The sequence below is a fragment of the Pelmatolapia mariae genome, linkage group LG10_11, assembly GCF_036321145.2.
Source record: "Pelmatolapia mariae isolate MD_Pm_ZW linkage group LG10_11, Pm_UMD_F_2, whole genome shotgun sequence".
Lineage (NCBI taxonomy): Eukaryota > Metazoa > Chordata > Actinopteri > Cichliformes > Cichlidae > Pelmatolapia > Pelmatolapia mariae.
The window spans coordinates 53,530,725-53,557,604 of NC_086236.1; the positions used below are offsets into that span (position 1 = coordinate 53,530,725).

At 41.7% G+C, this 26,880-nt stretch overlaps 1 protein-coding gene across 2 annotated transcripts; it reads right to left on the reverse strand.

Moving 5' to 3' along the window:
* Positions 1-908: 908 nt before the first annotated feature.
* On the reverse strand, positions 909-26,880 carry LOC134636999 (myelin-associated glycoprotein-like). Of its 2 annotated transcripts, none has more exons than XM_063487309.1 (19): positions 26,692-26,880; positions 26,298-26,597; positions 25,679-26,056; positions 25,095-25,382; positions 24,714-25,007; positions 23,934-23,963; positions 23,491-23,829; positions 23,103-23,399; positions 22,893-23,007; positions 22,714-22,761; positions 8,294-8,320; positions 8,075-8,119; positions 7,967-7,993; positions 7,835-7,879; positions 5,044-5,070; positions 4,890-4,928; positions 4,740-4,790; positions 4,605-4,638; positions 909-1,168 (listed from the first exon to the last, which is right to left on the reverse strand). In XM_063487309.1, exons 1-19 carry the CDS (start codon positions 26,834-26,836, stop codon positions 1,145-1,147), a joined length of 2,553 nt encoding a protein of 850 aa, XP_063343379.1. In that variant the 5' UTR covers positions 26,837-26,880; the 3' UTR covers positions 909-1,144. The 2 variants fall into 2 exon arrangements, with proteins under 2 accessions (XP_063343379.1, XP_063343378.1); XM_063487308.1 differs by having other exon boundaries at positions 4,740-4,793.

The following is a 26,880-nucleotide window of genomic DNA, read 5'->3' on the forward strand; positions in this document are numbered from 1 at the left end:
TCTCCCTGTTGGAGCTCAGTCATTTTTCTCCTTATCTTTCCTCATGTGGTGCATTTTCCATTGTTATACCTCTCTGACCTGTCTTCCCCATGTGATGTTTTTGTGTAATGTATGTATGGTTGGAGGGTATCCAAGAAGACAAGTCTGTTTTTTGTCACAACCCCCTGCACAGAATAACTTAGTACTGATAAATCATTTGCTTCAAGAATGTAAAATATAACTGTATGAATAGTTATTTGTCAGTTTCTTTAGTCAAACACTGACAGATGAGCTTTTTGTCAGACTGATTTAGTTTGTTGCTAAAAATGATTTGGTACTGGTACTTTTCAGAATTCTTTCATGTCAAAGCTTATTTCAAAATACCACCATCTAGTTGTCATAGGTTGTCAAAGTACCAGAGATCATACAGTATATCATAAAAAGGAAAGTTTCCCTCCAACAAATCTACATGTATTTGTGCTTTTGTAGAGCAGCTTTGAATTATAACACACCTCTCATAAAACATTTATGACTCATTGTGAATCATGTTTTGTAAATATATGTTTTATTAAATGTATTTTTTTCAGAATGCATTTTTACCCAAAGATAGATTACTATGCAATAATTTTAGAAGCCTAGTCTATTTGGGATCAAACAGAGCGACGTACAATGAATGAAAATACATTTGTTATTCTTGCCTGCCTTAAAACGTGAACTCTCAGTTTTTCGTTTTCTTTTTCACAGTGACTGTGAGACAGTAGTTGGAAACTGAGCAATTTCAAAAATAAAATACTCAACAGTACAAATAACTGAGGCAACGTCAGAAAAAACATGTTTATTGCTGTTTATCATGTGAGAAGATTAAGCAAAGCAAGTTACTAGATCATTTTGTAATTGACCAAATTAAATGAAATTTAAAGAAAGCCAAGTGAAAGTTAAACTATAAAAACATTAGATCCTGCAGTATCATTAAGAACTTTCCCCCACATATCATACATCTACATCAACAGTACAGTTTGCATTAGCATGTATTCATAACAGAAGCCACCACGGGTGTCTTTGCAGTTGATAATGGCTGTTCAGCTAGATGATAACCTTTGAAACAGGAGACTTGCGAGACATGAGCCTGAAAGATTAAGATGTCTCTGGGACGTCTTTGAAGAAGTCAAAGGTTGCCGTACAGTTGATTCTGCAAGAGTTTTGAGTAAAAATTTATTCAGGTTTAATCTAATATGATTCTTAAATAATTTTGCCTAACACAACAAAACAAACTAAATTAACTTTAAATAAATCAAAGTCTAGTTAGCAGTGATTTGTTTCCAAAAAGGTTCATCCATATAAATAATTCAAGTTTTATACACCAGCCTTGGCATGGTTATCAAGCATAACAAAATAAATTACTTTAGAGAAAGTATAACATTTTTAACAGATTAAGTAATAATCTGTGATGGAATCAGTCTGAATGTTGTGATGCTATTTAATGAAAAAAGTCTTAAATTTGGTTGCAAGGGCGTAGATTTGGCATGGACGGAAGGGACATGTCCCCACCAATATCCAGTGAATATTGAATTGTCCCCACCAATAATTTGATCTCTTCAAGTAAAGAAAAGCAAAACCGATAGAAAAAAAAAAAGATCTGTCAACGTCTCATTCACCTAGCGGTGCAGAAAGAGTTAAATTACGTTCTCTACTGGAGTCCTTCCTCATGTGAGAAATATGGCCAATGTGATTGGCTGTGCCTTTCAGGGAGCTCTGTTTAGTTTTAGCAGCAGCAAGCCTGCGCTGCGAGGACCTCATAGGACACTCATAAAATGTGTCCGTCATAATAACGTTACAGACTATGCCAGGCCATACATGCCAACCCTTCTGATTTTTCCGGGAGAATCACAAATTTCAGTACCCCTCCCGAAAATCTCCCGGAGCCACCATTCTCCCAAATTTCTCCCGTTTTTCCACCTGGACAACAAAATTGAAAAACCATATCCCAGATTGGCCCAGCCAATTCCAGTTTCCAACAATGGCTACTACTACCAGGGCTCTAGACTAACTTTTTGACATGGGCGCACCGGTACACCTAACTTAAAAAATTTAGGCGTACCGGCACAAAAGTTAGGCGCACTCAAATTTTTCAACCACTTCGCTTAACACCGCAGTTTTACATGTGCACCTTCTTTGGGGGGAAGTCCATACAGACAATATTCATTTCTAAATTATTAACTAACAATGTTGTGCATAAAGTGCTTTGTCAATATTGTAGAAAATGTTAAACTTAATCATCATCTTGGCCTCCTCTGACGACCTGTTTGCTGTTGCCTGCTGCTGAAAGGCAGTGGGGAGAGGGGACACTTGGGCAGTGCATTTATTGCAGCATGAAGTGTGTTTTCTGGATACACTGCTGCTTTTTCAGCATTCAAAGATTGATGGCACTGTGTCAGAGCTGGCTATGAATTTCAGACGGATCAGGCCTTAACTTAACAAAAAAGTTATCAATAGTTCTTTTCATCTTTTCTTATTACCCACAGCTACATCCACTTCTGTCGGGCCTAGGCTGCTCACTAGGGCTGGGTATCATCACTGATTTCTATAATCCATTCGATTCCGGTTCTCAAAGTCCTGATTCGATTCAGTTTAGCCTCAGACAGTCAGAAATATTATAATTCTGATCATTTATCAGTACTGATACATGTGAGACTTCATCAGAATTGTGAACACCACAGTAGATGCCTTTGTGTCAAAGTAACTGAGAATAAAACACAGAAAAACATGAAGGAGATTTTCCTGGTCTGGCTTTTTATAGCAGATAACCTTAAAAATATTCTGCAATATTCTGCAATTTTGCATAATTTTAAGAAGTTTAAATTTCTTCAGTATTGAACAGCAGAAATTAGGCTTTCTTGTCGGACATCATTTACATGAAAAAAGAAAAAGACAGCGCTGTAAACAACGGTAGACTGGTGGGTAATAAGCGAATGAATAATCCAGAAAACAGAGTTTTGAGACGGGAAACTGTTCTTGAAGTACACACAGGGAGCTGTGTAGGAAGTGTAATTTTTATCGTGATGGAAGCAAAACAGCAAAAGTCAGAGGGAATTCATGACGACATTGATCAAATGTGAAGCGCAGTTTGCTGCTTCTTTTTGGCTCGGCGAATTTTGGTTGGAGAGACAAAACCTGCAGCTCAGAATCAGCGCAAAAAGACGTAAACACAGCGCGGACCAGACGCATCAGAATCGCTAAGCTCCGACAGCGTGTCCGTCTGCGGGCCGTCCGGTGAGAAAGCCGAGAAAGACAAAGCTGATTCTGATGCGTCGGGTCGCTCTGTGTTTACGTCTTTGTGTGGAATCCGTTAATGAATTGATATCGCCTTATTAAAGCTACTCACCTCCCTCTTCTACCTGCACTTTCCACTGGACCACGGCCAATCAGAGAGGTCCCGCCCCTGACTATCTCTGATTGGTTTAGTCCACGATAGGGGCATAATGTGTGTCTGTTGTTGACCACATGGAGAGTTGCAGAGATTTTTTTTTGTTACCCAAACAGGTGCGACCAAATGTTGGTAACAATTGGTCGCACCGGTGCGACCAAATGTTTTTTTTTAGTCGCACCACGGAAAAATTTGGTCGCATTTGCGACCAAATTGGTCGCACTCTAGAGCCCTGACTACTGCTGCTATTTAGTTTTAATATTACTCTTATTAGTCTTTCTGGGTCGCAAAATAAACTTTTAACATATTTTCAGGCGAGAATGTAGCCGTGTAAACATCAATATCTATATAACATAATAATATAACAGCAAACTCCCAGCACATTGTTTTAGGCTTTGGCCCACATCAGTGTAAAATTGTATGTAACCATGAATAACATGTTGCCATGTCCACCAGGAGAGACTGGACAGTATAGATGTAAAACAAATATGCCAGCAGTTTATCTCAGTTAACGAGAGGAGAAGGCATGTGTTTGGCTCCTTCACATAGTGGACATTGAGTTGTTGTGTGGGGCACCAGTAGTCCATGTCTGTTGCTGTAACAGTAGGTCATGTTGAGAATAAAAAATCCCAGCTCACTGATTTGATCAGGGCAATAGTGTACCTAAAATGTTGCATAATGTTGCTGAGAGATCTTTTACTTTGTGGTAATCTTATGTGAGTAGTTTTATGGACAAAAACCACCAGGTCATTCAGTGTTCCATTAGTGCTAATATATAAGAGATGTTGGTGTACTATAACTAAAGTAATGTTGTTAAGTCCTTAAAGTCATATTCTTTTATTGTCATGACTGTATTTGAAGCTTTTTTTAATTTTTGTATGATACCTGATTTATATGGAATATGGCTGAAGTAAACTAAAGTCTAAAATACTTAGTCATTTGTTTAATGGTAATTTAACATTATATAATTCACATATAAAACTATGAATTGTAATTTTAAATGGTTTAAAAGCATGTAGAATAGCATATGTAGGCAAGTATATTTCTCCTTTTTTATCAAGAAGCAAAGACAAAAAGGAAAAAAAAAAAGAAACAGGGCAGGGTTCGGTGGTTGAATCATCCCTGCCCACCAATGCCAAAACCAAATCTACGCCCTTGTTTGGTTGATTTGGATTTTGTCATTCACTGCAATACCACTAACCTCAGGGTTGAAAGGGGGTGGTCGTCTCCTGTTACTGTATCAAACAACATAGAAATGGAAGCAGATTGTTCGAACATAAAGAAATAAAACACATTGGTATGTCATTTAAAGAAACAGTGCATGAACATAACTCACTCCTTCGGGGATGGACAGCGTAGTTTGGACACAGCTCCACGGGTTACATTGCTGCTGTTTTTATTATGGGAGTTGAGGAAAATAACATGTCAGTTTATGACTGTTATAGTATGACATTATGGCGGCTGTCGTACTGCTATGAATACTTACGTATAGGCAACACTGATGTTCGCAGTGCGGTCTTGGCGTCTGCAGAATGTATAAACATTCTTTAAATATTACTTAATGTGTGTATGTATATTTATTTTATATAGGGAAATTTTAAAAATTATATAAAAACAAACAAGAAGACTACAAATACTACCTTGAAAATCGGCTCCAAAATGAATGCCTATAGAATGAAAATAATAATAAGAAGAAGAAGACGAAGAAGACAAGACAAAAGAAAGATTTCAATTCAGTTCAAGTCACTTCAATTCAGTTATTATTGAAATAGTGCAAAATCACAGGAACAATTGCTTCTAGGCACTTTACATTGTACAGTAAAGACCTAAAATAGAGCAAGCACTTGGCAACAGAGGAAAAAGAAAAACTCTCTTTTAACAGCAAGAAACAGCTGGCAGAACTAGGCTCAGGGAGGGGCAGCCACAGGGGCTGCAACAGGTTGGGGGTGAGGGGAGGAAGACAGGATAAAAGACACATCGTGGAAGAGAGCCAGAGATTAATAATAACTAATAATTAAATATAGAATGGCGTATAAACATATAGTGAGTGAAAAAAGGTTAACGAAAAAAAAAGTCCTATTGGCCTATTGCAGCTTAATTAGGGAAGGATTCAGGGTCATCTAATCCCACTCTAACAAAATGCTTTATTAAAAAGGAAAGTTTTAAGACTAATCTTAAAAGTAGGAAGAGTGTCTTCTTAATTCAAACTGGGAGCTGATTTCACAGAAGAGGGGCCTGAAAGCTGAAGACTCTGCCTCTCATGCTACTTTAAAATATACTAGGTACCACAAGTAAGCCCACAGTCTGAGAGAAAAGTGCTCTCTTGGGGTTATACTGTACCATGAGGTTTTTCAGATAAGATGGGGCCTAATTCTTCAAGACCGTGTATGTCATGAGAAGGAGTTTAAGTTTAATTCTGGAATTAACAGGGAGGTGATGAAGAGAGGCCAAAAGGGGAGAAATATGCCCTCTCTTTCTAGTCTCTGTCAGTACTCTTGCTGCAACATTTTGGATCAACTGAAGGCTTTTCAGGGAGCCTAATTGCAATGAATTACAGTAGTCCATCCTAAAAGAAAAATATGTATGAACTAGTTTTTCAGCATCTGAGACAGAATGTTTCTAATTTGAGAGATATTAGGTAAATACAATAAAGTTGTCCTACAAATTTTTTGATATGCACATTGAAAGGTCAAAAACCTGGTCAAAACAACTCCAAGGTTCCTCACAGTGTTACTGAATGTCAACGTAATGCCTTCCAGATTAAGCATCTGATAGCGTGCTTAATAAGACAATATTTCAAAAAAATTTTAGGACAGTGTTCAATAACCTCAGTTTTATCTGAATTTCAATGCAGGTGGTTAGAGGCAGTAGTGGTTTTAGATACGGGCAACACGGGCGGTTGCCCGGGGCGGCATCGTGATGGGGGGCGGCATCACGGGCATCGGCAAAAAAAAAAATTACTTGTACTCATGCGCATATTGGGAATGGCATAGGCACCGATCGGTTTTCTATCGCCCATTTGCTGGGAGTAAGGGCGCCCTCCGTTTGCGAGGTGCGCCTGCTGCTTGCGGCACAGGAAGGAGAGGGCGGGGCGGAGGGGGATTCTCTGGGTGGCTGGAGCAGCATCTAATAACCAACTCGCAAGATAAAACAAAATAAAAACAAACCAACAACACGAAAACACCAGACATTATGATACAGACTTATAATTTACACCGATGTTTTTTCAAAATTCTATACGCGAAAAGTGAGTGAGAGCCCTCGGTACGCCTGCTTGCTGCTGAAGTCAAAGTAAACTTTATTGTCATCTCCGCTACATACAGTCCAGTATATAGAGAGACGAGACGACGAGGCTCCAGTTACAGCAGTGCAAGTAAACGAACAATAAATATTTAAGAGTAAAAAAATAAATATACACTTTAGGATTAGGCGTAAAGGGATCAATAACAATTTAAAATGTGTATTTTATATTTTGTTGATTTAAAATCTCACACACAACCCGTTTTTAAAGTTTAAAAAAAGAGAAAAGAAGAGGAGTGTAGCGACTTCCACAGTCGCTAGAGGCCGGGGATTGAGCCTGCCTGACGCGCTGTCAACTTTATGCAATAATGCGAGAGGTGGAATTGCTTGCTTGTTTATTAAAGTGCTTGAGAAGTTTACAGAGCAATGTGATCGGCTCGCGATTCAAACTCTTAAAACATCACAGCTCTAATGCAACAAGGGGAAACTCGTTGTGCTGCGGTCAACAAAAACTACGGCTACCCAGCCCTCCTCTCTGTCAAAATCAAACCAGTGAAAGACAGACTGACAACGCCCTCTTAATGTCACCGCTAGCACCCACGTGACTCCCGTTACACATCACCATAGCAACCAAACAAATGAAAACCGAGTTATCATTAAAATTCAATACATTTAATTATGGCTCCTACAAGGAGAAACGAGCAAAAGATACAGGTAAGCAGATGTGTCATTGGATAATGGCAGGTCATGTATCCTAAAACATTAAGAATCAGAATACTTTCTTAATCCCTAAGGAAATTATGTGGGTTACAGTTCCTCCAAGAAGAAATGGTAAAAATAGTAACAGTAAGAGACTAAACTCCAAACAATATATACAATAATATAATATTAATTAGTCAGTGTCAGTTGTTGATTTGTCCTGTTCTCATTGTATGACGAATTATGATGTCTGTTTAGTAGCCGTTTGCTATTTATGTGTATGTGTGTGTGTGTGTGTGTGTGTGTGTGTGTGTGTGTGTGTGTGTGTGTGGGGGGGCAGAGGGAGTGTTCGCCCAGGGCGCCAAACAGGCTAGGACCGCCACTGGTTAGAGGCCATATAGGTCTTTAGGACATTTCTGCAGTTTTACTTAAGAAAAAGAAGGAGAAACAAATTTAAGAGTAAAAAATTGTAAAATCGAAATCCAACAGCACCTGGGCTTCCTCTCATGTTGCCATGCCATGCGATCCTCTTCTTTTCTATTAAGAGTACAATCAACAGGATATTTCCAGTTAAGCATTCATATCAGTGTTACAAATGATGGCTTTCTATTTTGTTTTCCTTACCGGGAAAATCGACTCCAAATGGACCTCCTATTTTGAAAGCAAAGCATTGTTAGTTGGTTTGTTTCTACTGTATTTCTTCAGTTTGCAGAACAAACACTGTTGATATACCTTTTTTCTGGTCTTGGTGGTCTGTCTCTGTCATCAGGGTATCTCCTAAATGTTTTGTGAGACAATTAGGAGTCAGTTTTTTAAAATGCAAGGCACCGTCTAAGCCTTACTTTAAAGAATAAGGCACAGTCTATGCACAATAAATCACATGAGTCACTTTATTTCATTACATGATACAATGAAGAGAACAGTCAAGAAAGAATCCTTAAAAATGGTTACCTGGATAATCTATCCCAAAGTGATCTTCTGTGAAATTACAGGGAGAAATATTTACAGGGTTGTTTTGGTGGAGACATTAAAAAAGAAAGAAATAACAGTTATTAACAAATTAGCGACAACATTTTTCACACATGCTTTTACAAATATTAGCTCAAACATCACATTTATAGACATCAGGTGTTTACAACAACCATTGCAACCATCAACTTTTTTATCATGTTGCTCATGCAGCTCATTCGACCATCTCAACTTCATTCTTCTGTGTCAGCCAGTAGCAGTTTTTTGATACGGGCGACACGGGCAGTAGCCCGGGGCGGCATCGTGGTGGGGGCATCGGCAAAAAAAAAAAAATTGCTCGTTCTCATGCTGCCCTGACATCAGCCAGCGCATATTGGGAATGGCATAGGCACCGATCGGTTTTCTATCGCCCATTTGCTGGGAGTAAGGGTGCCCTCCGTTTGCGAGGTGCGCCTGCTGCTTGCGGCACAGGGAGGACAGGGCGGGGCGGAGGGGGATTCTCTGGCTGGCTGGAGCAGCATCTAATAACCAATTCGCAAAATAAAACAAAATAAAAACAAACCAACAAACACGAAAACACCAGACATCATGATACAGACTTATAATTTGCACCGATGTTTTTTTGAAATTCTATACGCGAAAAGTGAGCGCGAGAGCCCTCGGTGCGCCTGCTCGCTGCTGAAGTCAAAGTAAACTTTTGTAAACTCATCTCCGCTACATACAGTCCAGTATATAGAGACACGAGACCTGAGTGAAGTTGGCCCCCCCACCTTCTTCAAATCCAACAAAAGTGGTATCAAACGTTTGTGCTGGTTTGTGCTGCAAAAATTTTCGTTTGTGCCGCTATCATTTTAAAGATATTAATAAAAATTTCTAGAGGTCATCAGAGGTCAACCAGCCCCCCCACATTAATGGAATCAAACAAAACTGGTGTCAATCAACTGTGCTACGTTTGTGCTGGTTTGTGCTGCTAAAATTGTCATTTGTGCTGCTTCTGTTTTAGAGATATTAATGAAAATGTAAAGGTCAAAAGGTCAACCAGTCCCCCCACCTTCTTCAAATCCAACAAAAGTGGTATCAAACGTTTGTGCTACGTTTGTGCTGGTTTGTGCTGCAAAAATTTTCGTTTGTGCTACTATCATTTTAAAGATATTCAAGAAAATTTCTAGAGGTCATCAGAGGTCAACCAGCCCCCCCACATTAATGGAATCAAACAAAACTGGTGTCAGTCAACTGTGCTACGTTTGTGCTGGTTTGTGCTGCTAAAATTGTCGTTTGTGCTGCCTCTGTTTTAAAGATATTAATGAAAATGTAAAGGTCAAAAGGTCAACCAGCCCCCCCACATTACCCAAATCAAACAAATTTGATGTCAAACGTTTGTGCTACATTTGTGCTGGTTTGTGCTGCAAAGATTTTCATTTGTGCTGCTATCATTTTAAAGATATTAATAAAAAATCCTAGAGGTCATCAGAGGTCAACCAGCCCCCCCACATTACCCAAATCAAAGAAAAATGATGTCAAACATTTGTGCTACGTTTGTGCTGGTTTGTGCTGCAAAAAATTTTGTTTGTGCTGCTATCATTTCAAAAATATTAATAAAATAATGTCCTGATGCGTGCTCAATCATCTAGGGAAGTAAATTCCAAAAGGTTGATTCTGTTCATCCGGACATTTTCAGTGGAAGAAACGTTTTGTCACTCATCCAGGTGACTTCTTCAGTCTCAGCTGACTGCAGGTTTCCCCAACCTTATAAACAGTACATTTGCATAGTGAAGGAAACTAGCACCACTGAATGAACAATGGGCTGGGGGGTTAATGTACGGTCGGAGGGTAAGATGGCGCCGCCATTGCGTGCAATAGGTCGGCAGCCTTAACATGAAATTTCCCCTTGTGGGACTAATAAAGGTATATCAAATCAAATTCCATGATTGTTTGTATGCAAATTCTTATGACCATTGATCAATGACTACTAATCAAAGACACAGATTCTCGAATGGCCATGAGTACCATTCACAGAGAGTTGGGGAATGGCTGCAATCACAGCATTGTAAGATGGCGAAAGATGTACCCTTGGGCCCCCCTTCTCGATTCAGAGATGGTCAGCATCCTGACAGCCTGATGGACGAAGCTGTTTCTCAGTCTGCGGGTTCTGGCCCAGAGGCTCTTCAGTATCCTTCCTGATGGCAGCAAACTGAAGAAGCTGTTGAAGGGATGAGTGGAGTCACCTGTAATGGAGAGGACCTTCCGGATGAGGCAGGCGCAGTAGATCTCCTGGGGAGGGAGGCAAGAGAGGTCCCCACAATCCTCTCCGCTGCTCTCACTACCCGTTGTCATTTTTTTCCTGCAGGACCCAGTGCAGGAGTCATACCACACAGTGATGCAGTTGGTGAGGATACTCTCAATGGTGCCTCTGTAGAAGGTGCTCATAATGGGGGTTGAATCTCTTGCGCTTCTCAGTTTGCAGAGGAAGTAGAGTCGCTGTTGGTCTTCTCCACATTCAGGGACAGGTTGTTGTAGCTGCACCACTCTGCCAGATGGTTAACTTCACCCCTGTAGTAGATCTAATTATTGTTGCTGATGTGACCTACCACAGTTGTTTCGTCTGCAACTTGATGAAAAGGTTGGAGCTGTGTGATGGTGTGCAGTCGTGGGTCAGCAGAGTGAAGAGAAGGCGGCTCAACACAAATCCTTGAGGAGCCCCCGTGTTATTGGGCTCGAGGTGTTGCTGCCGACCCGTACTGTCTGCTGTCTTCATGTCAAGAAATCTAGCAGCCAGTTACAGTGGCTATTTGGCCCCCTTGAACTTTTCCACATTTTGTCACATTACAGCCACAAATATGAATCAATTTGATTGGAATTCCACGTGAAAGACCAATACAAAGTGGTGTACACGTGAGAAGTGGAATGAAAATCATACATGATTCCAAACATTTTTTACAAATAAATAACTGAAAGGTGCGGTGTGCGTAATTATTCAGCCCCCTGAGTCAATACTTTGTAGAACCACCTTTTGCTGCAATTACAGCTACCGGTCTTTTAGGGTATGTCTCTACCAGCTTTGCACATATACAGACTGAAATTCTTGCCCATTCTTCATTGCAGAACAGCTCCAGCTCAGTCAGATTAGATGGACAGCGTTTGAAAACAGCAGTTTTCAGATCTTGCCACATATTCTCGGTTGGATTTAGATCTGGACTTTGACTGGGCCATTCTAACACATGGATATGTTTTGTTTTAAACCATTCCATTGTTGCCCTGGCTTTATGTTTAGGGTCGTTGTCCTGCTGGAAGGTGAACCTGCGCCCCAGTCTCAAGTCTTTTGCAGACTCCAAGAGGTTTTCTTCCAAGATTGCCCTGTATTTGGGTCCATCCATCTTCCCATCAACTCTGACCAACTTCCCTGTCCCTGCTGAAGAGAAGCACCCGCAGAGCATGATGCTGCCACCACCATATTTGACAGTGGGGATGGTGTGTTCAGAGTGATGTGCAGTGGTAGTTTTCCGTCACACATAGCGTTTTGCATTTTGGCCAAAAAGTTCCATTTTGGTCTCATCTGACCAGAGCACCTTCTTCCACATGTTTGCTGTGTCCCCCACATGGCTTGTGGCAAACTGCAAACGGGACTTCTTATGGTTTCCTGTTAACAATGGCTTTCTTCTTGCCACTCTTCTTAAAGGCCAACTTTGTGCAGTGCACGACTAATAGTTGTCCTATGGACAGATTCCCCCACCTGAGCTGTAGATCTCTGCAGCTCGTCCAGAGTCACCATGGGCCTCTTGGCTGCATTTCTGATCAGCGCTCTCCTTGTTCAGCCTGTGAGTTTAGGTGGACGGCCTTGTCTTGGTAGGTTTACAGTTGTGCCATACTCCTTCCATTTCTGAATGATCGCTTCAACAGTGCTCTGTGGGATTTTCAAGGCTTGGGAAATCTTTTTGTAGACTAAGCCTGCTTTAAATTTCTCAGTAACTTTATCCCTGACCTTTCTGGTGTGTTCTTTGGACATCATGGTGTTGTTGCTCCCAATATTCTCTTAGACAACCTCTGAGGCCGTCACAGAGCAGCTGTATTTGTACTGACATTAGATTACACACAGGTGCACTCTATTTAGTCATTAGCACTCATCAGGCAATGTCTATGGGCAACTGACTGCACTCAGACCAAAGGGGGCTGAATAATTACGCACATAATAATTCTCTTCACTCTGCTGATCCATGACAAGAGATTCAACCCCCATTATGAGCACCTTCTACAGAGGCACCACTGAGAGTATCCTCACCAACTGCATCACTGTGTGGTATGACTCCTGCACTGGGTCCTGCAGGAAAAAAATGACAACGGGTAGTGAGAGCAGCGGAGAGGATTGTGGGGACCTCTCTTGCCTCCCTCCCCAGGAGATCTACTGCGCCTGCCTCATCCGGAAGGTCCTCTCCATTACAGGTGACTCCACTCATCCCTTCAACAGCTTCTTCAGTTTGCTGCCATCAGGAAGGATACTGAGGGGAGTGGAGAGGTAAGGGGAGTGGAGAGGTAAGTGACGGAAGTGACGGACAAGGTAAGCGACTCATGTTGTAACTGACGTCAGACGCCGGAGATTTTGGCGGAAAATTAAAGCGAATGGTAGTTTAGATTTGAATAAATTCCTTTAAGCTTCAGTATAACCAAATACACTTATCAATTTTCTTATAACTAACAACACTTGTCTAAATCATCTCCAACACCCTGGAGAACAACGGGGAGAGTTTAGAGGCTCTCCAAGATTACATTGATCAGTACTTCCAGGATCTCGTGATGAAGAAGGCTCAGAGTGCAGCTTCCCCGGCCAAACCTGACACGCCGTCGTCGAAAAGACTTCGCCCGGCAGATTCCCCCGGCACAACATCACCAGCCGGCAAAGATATTGTCGACATACTGGAGTCAATCGACCAACGACTGTCCAGTTTCGATGCAAGGCTGTCCTTGGTGGAGATTCTTCACCGGGAATTTAAATCCTTGCGAGAGTCCCTGGAGTTCAGCCAGCAGCAGGTGGAAACGCTCGCTGCTGAAAATGCCACGCTAAGGGAGTCGGTGAAATGTCTCACAGACAATGTTACTCAGCTAAATAGAGAAAATAAAAAAATAAAAGAAACAGTTATTGATCTACAAGCTCGTAGCATGCGTGATAATCTGGTATTTTCTGGTATTCCAGAAGCCGCTGGAGAGGACGCGGAGACCACGGTAAAAAGCTTCATCAAAACCCACCTGAAGCTGCCCGAGGACACGGTGAAGAACATCGTCTTTGATAGGGTGCATCGCCTCGGCCCCATTCGGGCTGCGGCCGGGAGACCACGTCCTATCGTGGCCAAATTCGGCCACTACAAACAAAAGGAACAGGTGAAAAGCCGCGGCAGGGAATTAAAAGGAACGGACTTCAGCGTGAACGACCAGTTCCCCAAAGAGATCCTGGAACGACGCAGGGTCCTCTTCCCAATCTGACGCAGCTTTATCCAGAAGGGCTCCCGCGCTGTCATCGCTGTGGACCGGCTGTACGTGGACGGACAGCTCCACCGCGACCCCGACATCACTCCGTGGCTGTATTAACTTCACACCAGATAAGAATCCGCTACACCCTTTCCCCACCCACTCACACTAACTTGCATTAACATCTGTTTAACTTACTAGTATCAAATCACATCTTAGGTGTGATTTCATAGCAGAATTAACACCGTCACTCTCCGTCAATGGTTTGATCGGAATGTTTCCGGATTTTTTTTTTTTCTTCTCGTTTTTTGTTCTTTTTTCCCCCTCTTGTTTTTATGCTGCTCACCCTTGTTCTTGGTTTCTTTCTTTCTTTTTTCTTTCTTTCACTGCTTCGATCACCTGCTTCCACACTCATACACAAACAACATCCTTTATTTGGACACATACGCACAGCACGATCACGCACAGCCATGCGCTCAACGGCAGCACATTTACATCAGACAGCGCACACAGTCGTATAGGATACACACACTTAAACCAAGCGTACTCATATTAGTAAATATGCACACACATAGTCAGACTCAGGGAGCATCTCACCACACATTTTTTCTCTCTCCCCCTCTTTTTATTTACGAACAAGTGATGTATTCTCTCCACCTGTCTAAGCGACACACACAGCGCACACCCCTAGTTATACACAGACATCTATGGGTGCACTAAGATTCGTTACATGGAATGTAAATGGAGCTAGCTCCAGAGAAAAGAGGTTAAAAATATTTAACCAACTCAAAAAACTACAGGCAGATGTTGTCCTTTTACAAGAGACCCACAGACCTCTTAGAGGTTCGAATGAACTTAAAACACCTGAGTTTCCTAATGTGTTCTCAGCTTGTTATAATTCTAGACAAAGGGGAGTAGCAATTTTAATCCATAAAAAAATTAATTTCACAGTACTCGATACAGTTATAGATCCAGAGGGCAGATTCTTAATCATTAAACTATCTATACTTGATAAAAAGCTATGTATTGTAAGTGTATATGGTCCAAATGTTGATGATCCCTCATTCTTTCACGGTTTTTTCAGTGCACTCTCTGAACACTTAGATGGCACACTTGTTCTTGGAGGCGACCTCAACCTTGGACTAAATGAAGAAATGGATAGGCTCAATACAGCAGGAACTCAGCGTAATTGGCAGTCCATAAATATAATCAAACAGTATATGAGCGACTTTGGTCTTTGCGACGCATGGCGCTCCCTTCACCCCACCAGTAAGGAATATACTTTTTTCTCACATGTCCATCACTCCTACTCTCGTCTGGATTATTTTTTGGTCAGCAGCTCACTGCTGAGGGACATTTCAGACACTGAGATTCACCCTATAGCTGTCAGCGATCATGCTCCTGTATCTTTAACACTAATGCACAAGAATAATACTACGCCTAGTAAAAACTGGAGATTTAATACATCACTGCTTAAAGATGAAGACTTTATTAAATATTTTAAAAAAGAGTGGACTTCATATTTAGACTTTAATGACACTCCCGGAACATCAGCTTCTGTTCTATGGGAAGCAGGGAAAGCTGTGATGAGAGGTAAAATAATTTCTTTCTCATCACATAAAAAGAAAAAAGAAAACAAAAATATCCAGGAATTAGAAAAAACCATCAAATCACTAGAAGAAGCCTATGCGTCCGACCAAGATCAGGAAACATTGAACAAAATACGCAAAACAAAACTAGAATTAAATGAGATAATTGATAAAAAAACAAAATTCTTAGTACAAAGACTACGCTTACAAAATTATGAACATGGTAATAAATCCGGTCAATTTCTAGCAAACCAGCTAAAAATAAATAAAGAAAAAACAACTCTATGTGCTGTTCAAGACTCATCTGGGAATACAGTATATGACCCGAAACAAATAAACAACATCTTCAGGGATTTCTATAAAACGTTGTATTCACCACAAATAAACCCATCTAAAAAGGAAATTGATCAGTTTTTAGACAACATAACTCTCCCAAAATTATTAGACTCTCAAGCAATGGCATTGGATTCGCCACTGACACCAGGTGAACTCCAGGAAGCCCTGATAAGTATGCCCAATAATAAGGCTCCAGGTCCAGACGGCTTTCCTGCAGAATTCTACAAAGAATTCTGGACGATTTTAGCCCCAATTTTTTACAGAACGCTGTTGGAAATCAAAGAAAATGGCAGACTCCCATCAAATATGAATTCTGCAAACATTAATCTCCTGCTAAAACCAGGCAAAGACCCTGTAAATCCCTCAAGCTATCGTCCAATATCCCTTATAAATGTAGACCTTAAAATAATCTGCAAAGCTCTCTCGAAGAGACTAGAGAAAATAACCCCCCTCTTAATTCATCCTGACCAAACTGGTTTCATAAAAGGTAGGCACTCATCAACAAATACACGTAGATTACTTAATTTGATAGACTACTCATACAGTAAAAACCTTGAAACTACAATATTTTCTTTAGATGCAGAAAAAGCGTTTGACAGAGTTAACTGGAAATTTCTATTTGCAACTTTACACAAATTTGGTTTTGGATCTTCTTTCATCAGCTGGTTAAAAATATTATATAATTCCCCAACAGCTTGTGTCAGAACAAATGACCAGACATCCTCCAGCTTCTGTCTCCTGAGGGGCACCAGGCAGGGATGCCCACTCTCCCCTTCACTGTTTGCAATTTTTATTGAACCACTAGCAGCAGCAATTAGACAGAATTCAGTAATTAAGGGCATAAAATGCAAGAACGTGGAACATAAAATCAGCCTTTATGCGGATGATGTGCTACTCTTTCTCCAAAATTCACAAACCAATATCTCTGGGGTGATTGAATTGATAAACCCTTTTGCAAGAATATCAGATTACTCAATTAACTGGTCAAAATCTACAGTCCGTCCGATTAATTGCTCCTTCCATAATTCCTCTTCTACTCCACTGCAATCGGGAAATATAAAATATTTAGGTATTAATGTTTCTCCCAAGCTTGCAGATCTAACTAAATTAAACTATATCCCACTTTTAAAGAAAGTAGAAGGCGATCTGGCTAGGTGGAAATGTCTACCCATATCACTCATGGGAAGGGTTGCCGCTATAAAAATGATGGTCTTACCAAAAATAAATTATTTATTCTCAATGATCCCAACTAAACCGCCACAAGATTGGTTCAGATCTCTAGATTCATATATGTCCAAATTCCTTTGGAAAAATAAGCCCCCACGTATAAGCTTAAAAACACTACAAAAGACCAAGGATAAAGGAGGATTAGAACTACCTAACTTTCAGCACTACTTCTTAGCCAACAGGCTCCAATTTATCTCAGGATGGCTAAAACATACCCTCTTAGATGAACCTTGGCTAGATGTAGAACAAGCACTTTGCAATAATCTAGAGATTTCAGATCTACCATTTATCAGCTCAAACATTCAACGACATGAATGCTTCAAAAGCGTCAACATTAGCTCCTCTCTGACAGCATGGTGGGAGTTTCTGAAGTTGACAGAGTCTTCATTAATCCCATGCAAACGTACACCTATCTGGAACAACCCTGACATATTACAAAACAATAATATGATAAACTTTTCAGATTGGAGTGGTAAAGGAATCAAATATTTAGAACATATACTAGAAGGAACAGAATTTATTTCATTTGACAGACTAGTTACACAATATGGGATCAACAAGAAAAGATTTTTAGAATATCAACAAATTAAATCCATAGTAAAAAAGAAATTTAAACCGGGTCAAGTTGAACTACAAACACCACCAAGTGTGGTTCAATTTCTTACTCTTAAAACCCCCAAATTACTATCCAAAATATACAGAATGCTTTCTAAAATAGATGAATCAATATCACTTCCTATTGCAAAATGGGAAGCGGATTTATCAGTTAACTTAGACCAAAACTTCTGGTCTCAGATTTGCTTAAAAACCTTTCATCTAATTAGAAATCCCAGTCTTCAATTAATTCAATACAAAATACTACATAGAGTGCACTATACAGGTCATCGGATGTTCAAGATGGGCTTTACGTCTACCAACAACTGCTCACACTGCCAAACCAATTCACTGGACAATTATATCCACGCTCTTTGGTTCTGTCCACCAGTTCAGAAGTTTTGGCGTGAGATATGTGAAGACTTATCGAAGTGTCTGAAATGTAACATTCCAACTTCTCCTTTAGTGTGTTTGTTGGGCAGCTTAGATAATGTCACTTCAGAAAAGAATATAGCCCACATGGTTTTCACTGCCCTATGCATAGCCAAGAAAACAGTCCTCATGAACTGGAAAAATAAAAATAATCTTAATTCTAACCAGTATAGAAATTATCTATTAGATTACATTAGTCTTGATACAGCCTCTGCCACCACATCAGATCAATTGCTCTGGGCTCCTTTGATCAGCTCCATCACCTAGTGGGGGTGGGGGGTCATAGTTTGGTCCCGCCTTCACTGTTGTGATTGGTGTGGGGGTAGGGACAGGCTTAGGGCGTCGGGGGGTTCCCCAGGAGCATCTTCCTTGGGGGGCTCAACCCGGGGTAGCGGTCATGGCCAATTAAGGGCTCTGTTGGCTCTTAGGTGACGGTTTCCTCGTGGCTGCGTGCAGCGGGGCTAGGGGAGGGTCTGTGCTGACGGACGTGGGTTACTGACCTGGTAGCCTGGCTGCCCCTGGGTGGGTCCGGGACGGGCGTGAGGTTCTGGGGGCGCTCCGTCTCTGGGCTGGGGCCCTGGCCGGGCCTCGGGGGCTCGGGTCCTGGTTGGTGTGTTGCTGGGGTTGTGGGCGGGTGGGTATATGGGGGCCCAGTCCTGGCGCAGGGCGCCGCCAGTGCATCGAGCCACCTGGGGGACTCTTCAACTGGTGGGGGAGGTTGTCACATCTTGCAGGAGCTTTCCTCTCCTCAGGAATTCTCTCTGCAGGAGGGGGAGATATAGGAGAGGTGGAGGAAGATCTCAGCCTGGGCGTCTATTGTCTTGTGTAGTCTGGAAGATGAGTGGATGATGGGGTGGGTGCAGTTTTCTCTGTAGTGGGGTCGGGTGGGCTGTCCCGGGCTCTGTGGGGCCGGGCGGTGCTGCTGCACTGGGCCCTGGTCCGGATGGGCCTGGGCCCCCTTTCCCTGGCGGGTTGCAGAGCATGGGGGTGCCTACTGGGGTCAGCGGGGGAGCTGGCCACAGGGAGGGGTCACTTGCCCCTCCCTTTCTTCCCTCCCCATCTCCAGCTGCCTCCCTCTTCCCGCTCCACCACAATCACCCACACATGCAGGGCCTTGGGGTAGGGGTGTGTCACCAGGGTGCAGAGGAGGCATCCCCCCCCCTCTGTCCCCTTCTGGCTGCCTCTGCCTCAATTTTATCTCACAACTTAGACATTCACATTACTCACACTCTCATAACACATACATATAGGATCTTGGGGGTGGGCTCACAACACGGACTCCAAATTACCATCAGGGTGTACACCTCACCCCTGGCGTCGTTGCCCACCTCTCAATTTTAAATACACGTAGACATTGAGGGCTATCAGGAGGGGCTATGCGCTTACCTGCTGCTCTCTGGCAGGTAGCTCCATGCCCTCCTGGGTTTTAATTGCACCTTAGAACACATATACATCAACACTACATATGAGCGGGTAGAGGGAGGTTTGGAGTCTTCTCACACCCCCGGTCTCTGCGGCCTGCTGGAGCGGGGGGGCTAGGAGGAGGAGTTGGCCGTCCGACTGGGGTCTGGTGTGTGGGGCCTCCCTGCTGCTGCGGAGTCGGGGCAGTCTGCTTCTCCCCACTGCAGGGAAAAGGGTAACACCACCTGGGTCTGGGTGCAGTTTCCCCCTCCAGGGGCAAGGGTACCTAGACCCGGTTCTTAGAGTACGCTTGGGGAGTGTGATTGTGTGTACAGCGTCTCTTTATGTCTGTCTCCACGTTGGTTGAGTGTGGAGTAATTGCCTATGAGAGCATGAGGGTGGGAATGGATGTTTGTATTTGAGTGTGCCTGTATGTCTGTGTCTATGTGTCAGGTTGGGTATCAGATGCCACCTCTCTGGGGACATCTCAGGCCCTCCAAGGTTTGGAGGCCTATCTCCCCCCACCACTTCCCCTGCCGGTGGCAGACGCCCTCAGACATCAATGCGTTGGTGGTTCTTTGTGTCCGGGGGTGGGCATCCGGGTACACACCGGCTCACTCCTTGGTGGCTGCTTATCCGGGCCTGGAACCTGGGGCTCGCTCGGGCCACTTCGGGGGTGGGGTGCCCTCGGCCTCTCGGCCTGGGGCTCGGTCACTCAGGCACAGCTGGCTGCCGGCGGAGCTCACGGGCACGTCACTGCAACCCCCCCTGGCTTCTGCTCTGCGGCTGCTGAGTGATCCCTCATCTGGGACTCTCCTCAGCTCTTTCTGGGACAGTGGCGCGGCTGCCCCTCTGTTGGTCTTCCTTGGTCTCTTGTGTTCTGGGGGCCTCTGGATGTCTGGAGTTTTGATCTCCTCCATACCTGCTTCATGCCCTGGAGGATGGGACTGTGGCCCCCCACACCCTCTAGCAGATCATTACATTAAGGAACCTTTTAAATACAAGCGCGCTCATGCTCACAGGTGTACACACAGGTGATCACACACACAAACTACACCCTTTTTGGCTCCTACCTCAAAGCACACTGTGCGCTGTCGATCTTACGTGCTGCACAATAATGTTTAATATTAAGTATTTAGTGTTATATTCCCATATATCATTGTGATGTTGTTTATTCTATTACTCTCGTTTTCTTCTGCTTGTTTTCTTTTTTCTTTCTCAACAGGTGATCCAGGTGATCGATATATGTATTTTTTGTCTGCTTATTTTGTTGGTTTTTGTTTTTTGCCCTTTATCCCCGTCCCTCTTCTCCGCTGTTATTTTTTTGTTTTGTTTTGTTTTTTCCCCCCTCTTTCTTTCTCCCTTTTCTTTTCCCCTGTCCCGTATCTAGCAAGTAAAAAAAATAAAATAAAATAAAATAAAATAAACAATAAAAGGTAAATCAAATGGACCATTACGGCAAGGCTGGGATGGTCCATTTGGTAAAGTAAATCCGTTGGGCATCTTTCTTCGCCTTTAGACAATAATTCTGATGGCAAAAGAACCAAACGGGACAGGTTTAAAAAAAGAAAAAAAAAAAAAAAAAAGAAGGATACTGAAGAGCCTCCGGGCCAGAACCCGCAGACTGAGAAACAGCTTCGTCCATCAGGCTGTCAGGATGCTGACCATCTCTGAATCGAGAAGGGGGGCCCAAGGGTACATCTTTCGCCATCTTACAATGCTGTGATTGCAGCCATTCCCCAACTCTCTGTGAATGGTACTCATGGCCATTCGAGAATCTGTGTCTTTGATTAGTAGTCATTGATCAATGGTCATAAGAATTTGCATACTAACAATCATGGAATTTGATTTGATATACCTTTATTAGTCCCACAAGGGGAAATTTCATGTTAAGGCTGCCGACCTATTGCACGCAATGGCGGCGCCATCTTACCCTCCGACCGTACATTAACCCCCCAGCCCATTGTTCATTCAGTGGTGCTAGTTTCCTTCACTATGCAAATGTACTGTTTATAAGGTTGGGGAAACCTGCAGTCAGCTGAGACTGAAGAAGTCACCTGGATGAGTGACAAAACGTTTCTTCCACTGAAAATGTCCGGATGAACAGAATCAACCTTTTGGAATTTACTTCCCTAGATGATTGAGCACGCATCAGGACATTATTTTATTAATATTTTTGAAATGATAGCAGCACAAACAAAATTTTTTGCAGCACAAACCAGCACAAACGTAGCACAAATGTTTGACATCATTTTTCTTTGATTTGGGTAATGTGGGGGGGCTGGTTGACCTCTGATGACCTCTAGGATTTTTTATTAATATCTTTAAAATGATAGCAGCACAAATGAAAATCTTTGCAGCACAAACCAGCACAAATGTAGCACAAACATTTGACATCAAGTTTGTTTGATTTGGGTAATGTGGGGGGGCTGGTTGACCTCTGATGACCTCTAGAAATTTTTATTAATATCTTTAAAATGATAGCGGCACAAACGAAAATTTTTGCAGCACAAACCAGCACAAACGTAGCACAAACGTTTGATACCACTTTTGTTGGATTTGAAGAAGGTGGGGGGGGGGGCAACTTCACTCAGGTAGACACGAGACGACGAGGCTCCATTTACAGCAGTGCAAGTAAACAATCAATAAATATAAGAAGAGTAAGAAAATAAATATACACTTTAGGACTAGGGATAAAGGGATCAATAACAATTTATAATTTATAATTTACAGTTTGAGGATTTAAAGTCTCACACACAACCCGTCGAAAGGGGAGGGGCCGGCTGCTTTCAAATAGAGCACATTTCATTCATAATGTTGTAAATCCAAACCCATTATGTATTCATGATTTGAATCCTGGGTTGTGCGAAATCCCAGAAATAAACCCTAGACAAAGTGAATCTGTGAACTAAGGTGTAGGTCTATTAGGTTATGTTGTGGTGATCCTCGGGTTGAGGGATTTGTGTTCATACTGGAGTGCAAAATTAAAACCAATGGAAGATGGACAAGAAAAGTTCAAAGCCATCAGGTCCTCAGTTTAGAAAAAAGAGAAAAGAAGAGGAGGAGAAACGAGCAAAAGATACAGGTAAGCAGATGTGTCATTGAATAATGGCCAGAGGGAGTGTTCGCCAGGGCGCCAAACAGGCTAGGACCGCCACTGGTGTCAGCTATGATATGATAAAAACTTATTTACATTTAATTAATATGGATTTGTTGTTGAAGCAGGCTCTGGATACTTTTAGATTCTTTTGAATCATTTTAGAACATCTTTAAAATGTGAACTCCTGTATTCAGTTGTGATGAGAGGTCTTGACTCACGACTGAATTATGTCATTATTATTCACTTTTTATGTTAAAATAACTTGCCTTTTTTCTGGTCGAGGTGGTGGTTTCAGTGATTCATCTGTGTGTTTCCTATATTTATTTGGAGGAGAAAAAAAACATTTTCAACTTCAGAGTCAACACATTGTAACATTGTTACACAGACAGCTACAATCAATATCAGAAATATGATATGATATAAATTAATGTTATATTTCCTCAACCTTTTCCTCCAGATGAACACTGCAAACACTGCAGCTAAGGTGATTATGATGAGAGCTACAAATGAGACTGGAAAGGCCACTGGAGCAGAACTTTTAAACCTGTACATCAGTGATCCTGGTGATGCAGATACATTTGAGGTTAATAAACACAATGCAACAGATGAAATACTTGCATAACATATAAAGTATAGATAAAGTGTGTCTGCTAACCCTTCACATTTAAGCTGACTGTGTGGGCTTGTTCCCTGTTACGCCAAAAGATAGCATTACAGGTGAGGTTTCTGACTCCATCTCCTTCAGTAACAATAAAAGTGATTGTGGAAGTTGTCTGCCAGGTGCCTCGTGACATCATGATCTGTGAGACCTCACTGGTGAGGTGAGAGACACTCCATGAGAACACCGGAGGATGTGATGAACATGTGTGTGTAACAGAACACGAAACAGTTATAGTTGAACCAGCATCAACTTCTTCTGGAACGGGGGTCATCACTGGTTTTTCTGGAGAAGCTGAGCATGACAGACACAAAGAAGATTATACTTGATACTTAGAAAGCAATGTGTTTGTCACATTTCAGTGATCTATAGTGGGACTCCAAACCTTTCATAATAATAAATACACAGCTGTTGTTGAATGTATGTGTCTCATGTCCTTTCTCTGCATAGAAACAGAAGGGTCCATTGTCAAAGGGCTTGATGTCATCAATCTCCAGTGAGCAGTTCCCCTCATTTAGATTTCCTAACATTTTGGTTCGGCCCTTAAAATGGTCAATTACATAGCTTTGGCCATTATGAGATACAATGTCTCCACTTTTTTTGGACCAGATGCCACGGGTCATCGGTTCATCCTCTTTGTACTGGAAACTGCAGGGAATCACCACACAGGAGCGAGTCAAGGCACTAAATCTTAAAGGGACGTCAGCAGGCAAAGCAGATGTTGCTGTAATGGGAAAAAAACTAATGTTAGATGCTGGTTTAAATTAATCCTCTTGAGATGTGACATGAAAACAAAAAGAGTTCGAGAGTGCTGAGAAGTGCACTTACTGTAATTTTCAAATGGATCTCTCTCATATTCTGGGAAAATGATAACAACCAATTAATAACACTTCAATATCTGGAGGAGTATTTTTGTTTTTGGAAAGTTAGATGAAAGTAGGTCTCATATGTAAGGTGTTAGCCATAAGCCTATTGGTTCAGATTTATAAAAAAGTTATAAGAGTTGAAAAGTGTTATAAAAATTGTTGGTCCCTGGGCAATAATGGAGACATATCTTTTAAATCTAGATGGAGGCAGGTTTTATACTTTTCTTTCTAGTTTTCTCTTTACTAATGTTTTGTGGCACTTTTCATCCATCTAGCAATCCTTCAAGTTTCTTCTGCTGATCCATTTTACACTCGTAGAGGTATTGCAGCCTGTCTCTGATGTCATAGGGTGAAAAGTGGGGTACACCCTGGACAACTTGCCCATCTATTGCAGGTCTGGCACTTTAATGCACATGTAAAATGTCTTTCTGAATACCTTATCTAAATGTTTTGTATTTCTCCCTCTTTTCCCTTCTCAGTGACTTCCAGCTTATGACTCAGCTATATGTTCATATATAATGCCCAAATCAAGCATGCTAGCTTTAATTCTAGTCAAGCTAATGGCTTCCTCTAGTTTCTTGTATGTGTGCTAACCTGAGCTAATTGGCTGCTGGTCTTATTGTTTTATTTATTTATTTATTTATTTTTTACCAATCTAACAAAATCAGTTTTCCAACAGAAAGCTAATAGGTATATTTTGTAAAGTATCAAACAATCAGGAGCGTGACATGTAGGAACTCACGTTTTACAGTAAGAGTTGCAGACGTTGAGAACTCCCCACTAATAAACTGAGCAGTGCAAGTCAAAAGTTTACCATCATCACTTAGGGAGGGAATAAAAGTCAGATTTGACACTATAGTGTATGTATTGTTGGGAGTCTGTTTGGTGTTTAATGAACTTTGCATGTTGTTGTAGTTCCAGATGACAGTTGGTGTGTTTTTCCTGCACTTAAAGATAACAGAGCAAGTGACATTCTTCGCCATGCCCTCTGTTAACTCCCCTGGTGGTTCATTCATAGTGATTTCCTGAAATGGACCTGAGCAAAAAAGTTAGAGTGAAGCTTAATGATAGCAATTGATAGCAATTGTTGTTTAATTCAAGTAAAACCTGCCATTAAACTTACATTCAACATTGAGTGGAATTTCCTTGGTGGCTTTCTGACCCCCAGAGTAGCTAACAGTACAAGTCACACTCTGGTGCTCTTCTTTTACTTCCCAAAATCGTTCTACTGTCCTTTCCCAAATCCCATCAGATACCAGTGTGTCCATGATCTGGTCTTTTCCAGGTATACCATTTAGGGTTACAGTTGGGGGAGCAGAAATACATGCATGGCGCACACTGCAGGACACAGTGCCCTGCTTTCCCACTCTGGGAGTACCAATAATATTTAGCTCTGGTTCTGGTGCATGTTCTGTGAATAAGAAATATTTAAGAGCCATAGTGATACAGTAACTTCTGAGTTCTATGTTCCAGAAATACAAATGTTTACATAATTGTAGTATTTTTAACAGCCAGTTTGTGGGAATTAAATTCATTGGTTACTCTGTTATACTAAATATTTTACTGCACATTTGTTAGTTTGTTTTTTATATAGAAAGGCACTAAAGCAACAAAATAAATTATAAATGACTGAATGTAGAGACAAGTGAAGTCCTGACTCAAGCTTTCTGTAATCATTTTTGGAAATGGGAGTTCAATGACACTTACCTGAAACACTAAGTTCCGTAGATCCATCATAAAATGAGTGACCTACGGTGTGGTAGGAAGTAATTGAGTTCTTATCTATCCATGGATAAAGTCGGTCATGGTTGTGGGACATCTCCAGCCTTTCAATCTTAAGACTACAGTTCTGCTCCACCACTGATCCAATCAAGCTTGTTCGACCATCAAACTTACTAATAACACTCCCTCCTTGGTTGAATACAGCTGGAAATCCATTGATTTGGTACAAGTACCACATCACTTGAAGGTCATTAGGCTGTGAGTTTTTGTAGGAGAATTTGCATGGAATGATGAGACATGATCCCTTCAACCCATTTATGGTGCTTGGAGCATTGAAAGACCAACCCCGATTGAGTATGTTTCCTGCAAAAGAGAAGATACTTTTGAAGCAATATTTAATCTTAAAAATAAATCTTAACAGACATAGACATAGCACACACACAAAAGCACACTGTGAATAAAGACTTTGCAATCACACTGCCGAGTCGGGGTCATTCCTACCACACAAAAAACATTCATTTTTTTTCTGGTATATATCTACTTTAATAACTTTTCATCTGTCTGGCTGAGCTGTTAAATGAAGATAATTTCTCTTTGCACTTACTTTTTACCCGCAGGCTGATGCTCACTTCTTGTGTTTGCCCCCCCTTGAATTTTGCAAAGCAGGTAACAGATCTCCCGTTGTCACTGGGTGAAGATTTAAATGACAGCACGGAGACAGTCCTCCACTGAGTCTCCCCCGGTACTTTTTCTGTATTAGTGGATGCTGCCACACTGCCATAGTTCCATGTGAGAGTTGGTGTATTCTTGTGGCATGTGTATAAGGCAGTGCATGTTACTTTGCTATCATACCCTTCAAGAAATTCATCTGATGTAGAACTAATATTCAATGGTGAAATGGAGCCTGAGATATAAATGATAAATGTTAGAGTTTTCATGTCACATTAAATTCAGTACATGAAATATATTGCATATCAAATACATCACATGGTACTCACATTCAGCATTCAGTGGAATTGACTTTTCGGCACTCTGACCCGAAGGGTAGTTAACAGCACAACTTACACTCTGGTGCTCTTCTTCTACTGTCCAAGTTCGAATAATTTTCCTTTCCCAAATTCCTTCAGATACCAGAGTGTCCATGTTCTGGTTTGTTCCAGGTAAATCCTTTAGGGTTAGGTTTGGGG

Coding starts and splice junctions, on each gene's coding strand:
- LOC134636999 (XM_063487308.1), bottom strand. CDS start 26,836: ATGGACACTCTGGTATCTGAAGGAATTTGGGAAAGGAAAATTATTCGA. Junction 8,120..8,293: donor CTTTGGGATAGATTATCCAG/GTAACCATTTTT, acceptor CAAAACATTTAG/GAGATACCCTGATGACAGAG. Junction 4,639..4,739: donor CGCTGTCCATCCCCGAAGGA/GTGAGTTATGTT, acceptor TGTTTGATACAG/TAACAGGAGACGACCACCCC.